The 5,535-nt window shown below is 37.1% G+C and overlaps 1 protein-coding gene across 1 annotated transcript in view; it reads right to left on the bottom strand.

The window, feature by feature from the left end:
• Nucleotides 1–207: 207 nt before the first annotated feature.
• The window catches only part of LOC117946335 (syntaxin-12-like), a 39,815-nt gene continuing 34,487 nt past the window's right edge, over nt 208–5,535 (bottom strand). The window contains exon 10 of the mRNA XM_034874414.1: nt 208–1,053. Within this exon, the coding sequence (XP_034730305.1) occupies nt 961–1,053 (93 nt within the window). The 3' untranslated portion in view covers nt 208–960. The remainder of the gene's footprint in view (nt 1,054–5,535) is intronic.

The raw sequence follows: 5,535 nt of genomic DNA, 5'->3' as shown, positions 1-5,535 counted from the left end.
AGAAATAAACTTCACTGACTTACTTACTTGCTTACTATATTTCCACTATACTGCTACTTGTGCTAAGGAAAATGATGGCTTAGAGTACTTTTTCCAGTACTGCTCATTTATAATCCCAGGTGAGCTGGTGTCTCTGTTGAATAGATCCTGCTGCCTCTTAACATGCTTGGCTTGCCTCCGGTGGAAAAAACGAGACATGACACAAGCAGCGCTTTATCAGTTGGAAGTGTATTATAACCTCTATCAGGTAGGCAGATCCAGTGAAACAAACCGTTTAAGGACAGACATTCTGATCGCTGCCAACAGTTTTATTTTAACCTTCTTATAGGCAAGACACTCTTTATATCATGGAATACACTTCATATTCAAACATGACAGGTTTACTTACTCTATATAAAATTGTGTAACATTGCATTTGATGAGACAGTCCTAAAGAAGTGACAAAGGTTAGATTGGAATTTCTTTAAATTTTTTGCATTGGAATGTTTATTTATCATACTCAGACTAATGCAACCCTAACTCTGCACGCGCACACACACAACAAACATCCAAACGTTCATAAAATAGTATTTTTAGTAGCAGTAGTGGTATCAGTAGTAATACATTGTCTCAGTGGAGTCCCAAAAATACGAGCGGAAATGGCGAATACTCATCAATGTTAGACTAAAGACACAAACATACCTTGATTATCAACACAAAATATCGGCAGATCTGTTGTTAGCCTTTAAAAACCCAAAACATATTCATGTTCCCACCATTCACCCCCAAATAAATACAGTACAATCCACATTTAGTCAAACACAGTAATTGAATAAAGGAAAGTCAAATGTAACATTTTTTGTGTTGGAATGTAGGATTCCTTTTCCATACTAATGTAAACACATGTACACTTACATCCCCCTCCCTTGCTCTCTCTCTCTCACAGGGACACGTCGGGTGACATGTGAAGGTGTGCATCTCTTATTTGAGGGCTTGCCAGATGATGATGATGAGGATGATGAGCACCAGCAACAGCACCATGGCCAGCATGCACATTCTCTTACGGGACTTCCTCTGCACACAAAGTATCAAGTCAGGGGGGAGGAGATTTTGAAAAAAAAAAAAAAAAATTAAATAACATTTGAAAAACCTGTATAAACTGAACACCAAAGAACAACGTCAACTATGCAAATTATTGACAACATAGCTAAGTAAAATAAATAAATAGCCGAAGCTATTACTTCTGTTATCTTTGTAACAAAATACTGTTGAAAAACAAACAGAACTAAACTCCATTGTGGAAATTACTGAACAACTGGGCACAACATTACTGTAACATTGTAAAGCGGGAAAAATGTGTTTTAAGGATGATCTGTATTGCACTGGATTCAAACATTCTTCAGCTAAATTAACAGCATGCAAGTCTACTGTGCTGTCCACTATAATTTCACATCAATCAAGTTAACCCCGTCCTGGAAACACATGACCTTGAGGCTTTCAAACTGCTACAATACCTTGCATTTATGAAAAGAAGCAATATAATTCTATTGACATGTCTCCAATGCCTAAAGCTATGTTTCCAATAGCTTACAACGTTATGTTTACGAGACAAGATATGCATTTGAAACACCCACAATACAAAGTTGTGTTTAGGAAATTTTAATAATAGGTTGTGCCTAACCTTTTGTATTGTTTGTGTTGTAATATAGGCTATATTTTGTCACCTAGCCTTCCGTGTTAGTTGCTTCATGTACATTTATTAAAAACGTAGCTTTTCATGTAGTAGACTTCTAAACTCTGGGACAAGGCAGTTATGTTTATATAAACCATGCTGATTCTTACAGACAGCTTTGTCAAAGCAGTTTGAGCTTTAGATAAATTCTACAAAGTGCACGGAACGAAGCTTTGTGACTAGCATGTAATGACTAGCAAGCACTTTCTTAACGTTACTGCTGTAAAGTGATAAGAGAGAGAGTCTGTACATCGGACGCTCGTCAATGGGCTAATGAGCAAGACAACAACACCATCTAGTGTATACACTGGCACAGTGCAACATGCAGAACATATGTACTCACACAGACATAAAATAATAATCCGGCACACTGCTCCTAACAGTCCTGTTTGTTCTTTGTTCAATACACTTTGAGAAAATATTCCCTTATGATTTGTGCAGGACAAACTGTATGTTACAGTGCTTCCACAGCACGCTGCAGTGATTCTAGAGCATCTGAGCTGCAGTGTACACTACAATGAGAGGCCCCAGTGTGGCTATGATGAATAACCTTTTTTAACAAAGTTTTTATCTTTTTATCTTGTCTTATTTATCTTGTCATAAGATCAAATGGAAAAATACCAAAGGAAGTAAGCAATATTTAAATAATTGAACAGTTTCATATTTCATGTATAATAAGCAAATAGTTTTGTTATTGATTGCTACTGACTAGTTTACCACAAAAAAATAAGAAAAACAATGTGTTTGCCTCCTCATGGGCATCTATAGCAAATGGCACCATTTTTAATTGCTTTGAACACACGCATATTTTTAAGGTGGCAATCTAAATGATTCACAAGAACCCATTTTTTTGTTACTATTTGCAAAAAGGAATAATGCCACTGAACCATAAAAGGTTACCAAAAGTGTCTATTTAACAAGCTGCTTGTGAGTCCCTTTGATGTGCAAAACAAGATATTATCAAGAATAGTTCAGCCCAAAGAAAATCAACTGTACAACTGGAGGATACATTTAGCCACAATAACGATACCTGCCCATGCACGTTCACTAGTGAATCTTTCACTTTGAAATATATTTTTATAATCAAACTCATTCTTTCTGAATATTCAGACACATTGACGCAGGGAAGTTAATATTATGGAGGATAGAAAACACTTGCTCTGGCCAATAAGTGTGAGCCCGTTACTTCAGTGTAATGGGGTTTAGCTGACGTGTGGTTAATTTTCTAATTATTTTTAAATTGCACAAAAATCAAATACAAATGTATATTTTAATTGACAAAAGACTAAAATGAATAGGAGATAGCAAGACAACAAATTACATTTATTTCATTGATTTAGAAAGTGAAAGTGGTCCTTGTGTTTTCCTCGTGCCCAAGACTTTTTGGCCAAGGGACCTTTTGGGCCCTCCCCCTCGGACCAGGTGTTTCCCACTGACGGAGGCCAGTTTTCTTCTGCCTGGTGGTAATATTGTTCCTTTTGGTGAAAAGGTCTGGGACAGTACACTGGGGTGCTGGGGTTTTTTGGTCCAGTGTTTCCCCTTTTGTCAAAGCATGACCTTTGTAAGAAGAATTTATTCCACAAATGTAAATATAAAAGCATGAAGGAACAGAATTTACAAGTATGAAGACATTTGAGATTCAATTTCATGTAACACACATCAAAGCGTGAAATTGAAACTGTAATTACCTGATGATAGCAGAGCCATCACACGTTTAGTGTATGCTAGACCAGATCAAAGGATTTTGTGACATGCTGCAAAAAAAAAAAGCGATTCACAAAGTGTTTGTGTGTCCTAAAGAAGAAAAGTAATGAAATAATGGAACCGCGGTCTGTGTGTTATCAGTAGAGGACTTACACCTTGTATGGGCTTCACATGGCATCTCCTGTTTCTTCTGGTTTTATATTTTTTTTTTGCATGGCAATCATGAACAATGTCCCCGTCTGCCTGAACACGTTTCAGGACCACTCTCCTCCTTTTTCTTTGTGGACCGAGGTTGTCTGGCCTTTTGCATACAGATAAAAAAGTTGTTTGAATCTGAACAACTACAATCATCACAGGAAAGTGATACAACATGTACCTTCCAGCTGAATTGAAATCTTCCCATTTCCTTTTATAGGGGGTTTTTTCTTTGTCCTTCAAGCCTTCTTTTAGAGTCTGATTGGTTCTGGTGAATTTTTCATCAGGGCTCTTTAAATATGTGGTGGGACTGGGACTCATTTTGGGTGTACCCATCTTCTTTTGCGCCTCAGGTGGCAAAGTCTGCTTGACCCTCACAGCTGTTTCTTTAATGGCCTTGGACTGAAACGCACTAATTTCTTTCAAAAAGCTCTGCCGCAACAGTACTCACCCAGGAAGACTTTTATTTATTGCCTTGTTTCCACTCTTCTCCTCTTCCTCTCTGGACCGAGTCAGTCTGGCCTTTTGCATAAAGATAAAAAGTTCTTTGAATCTCCAGAATCTTAGCAGCAACAGTAAATCATTAACACAGGGATGTGACATAACCCTTACCTTACTGTTACCTTCTATCCTCCCATCTCCTTTAAGTGGAAGGTTTTGGATTGGCCTCCAAAACTTATCTCAAGGTTTGCTTAGGGGTATTGGTTTTGTGACCGTGGAAAAGTCTGCTTGACGGATTCCCCTTCAATGGCCCTGGAGCGACCGGTACCTTTGGTCTCTTTGATTTTGTTGGACCCCCCATTATTGGAAACATGGCTGTTTGAGGACCTGGACTCTAGCTCAGTATGTCCACTTAGGGAAAGTCTGGCCATTGCTTTGCTGATCTCTTTAATGAGAGGATCCTCGTCACCTATTTCATACTAAAAGAGAATATTTGGATACATGTTTAGACAATCTGTCAACTAAACACAGAACATAAAACTAAATAGCACTTAAATGAAATAAGTGGCATTTTGTTTGATCAAAGAATTATCAAATCACCGGTGTATAATTATTAAACTTGGTAAAAATAGTCGTTTATAGACAAGTAACTCCTCTTGATTCAAATTAAATTGCATGTTCTTTAATTTAATTAAAATCCTTTTCCCATTCCTGCCCGTCAAACAACTTTTAGCAGACTGTAATAACTACATTGATGTCATGAAGAAATATCTATCGGCTTACTTGTATTAATCTGTTTTCTCTGCTGAGAATAAAAGATCAGTTGGCTTTACATTACATGCGAGTACATAAATTAACTTTAAAATCTAGTTTATGTTTGAAAAGAAAAGCCTCAAAACAGTTTGTACTAGATAAACATAGGTCAACACATTTAAATCTGCTTACCGTGCGATGACTTGGCCTCCACAAGTTGCTTTTTCCAAACATCTTAGAAATACTTGTTGAATAAAACAGTTAAAACGGGATGTCCCTCTGTGTCTGTACTCAATGTGTGAAGATATTGGAATGACAATCAGACCTGAAATGTTCTCTCTAGTAGACTTCTGTGATAATGGACGATGGAACCTTTGGAACAACATGACAACTTCAGCTTTATGACTCAAAATATACAAATTAAAAGGTGTTTAAACATATCTTGTGATTCTTTATATTCAGTTAGAAGAAAAAACTACAAACACAATCTGACATCTATATACAACCTTCATAACACAAGTTATTTGTTTTCATTAAAACATACCTAAACACAATAGCTCTGAATGTATGCTCCTAAAAGTGTTTAAACTAGAATTAACCTCATCAGAACTTTCTTGTTACATTAAAATGTGCTTTTCTACATCACTGCAACAGCGAGCGGGTGCGCGCGCTACACGGAGAGAAAGGTGAGAGAAATGAAAAGGAGACAAGCTGTCCGGAGGATAACCAGC

Source organism: Etheostoma cragini, chromosome 6, assembly GCF_013103735.1.
Source record: "Etheostoma cragini isolate CJK2018 chromosome 6, CSU_Ecrag_1.0, whole genome shotgun sequence".
NCBI lineage: Eukaryota > Metazoa > Chordata > Actinopteri > Perciformes > Percidae > Etheostoma > Etheostoma cragini.
This window is presented reverse-complemented; position numbering and strand designations above follow the sequence as displayed.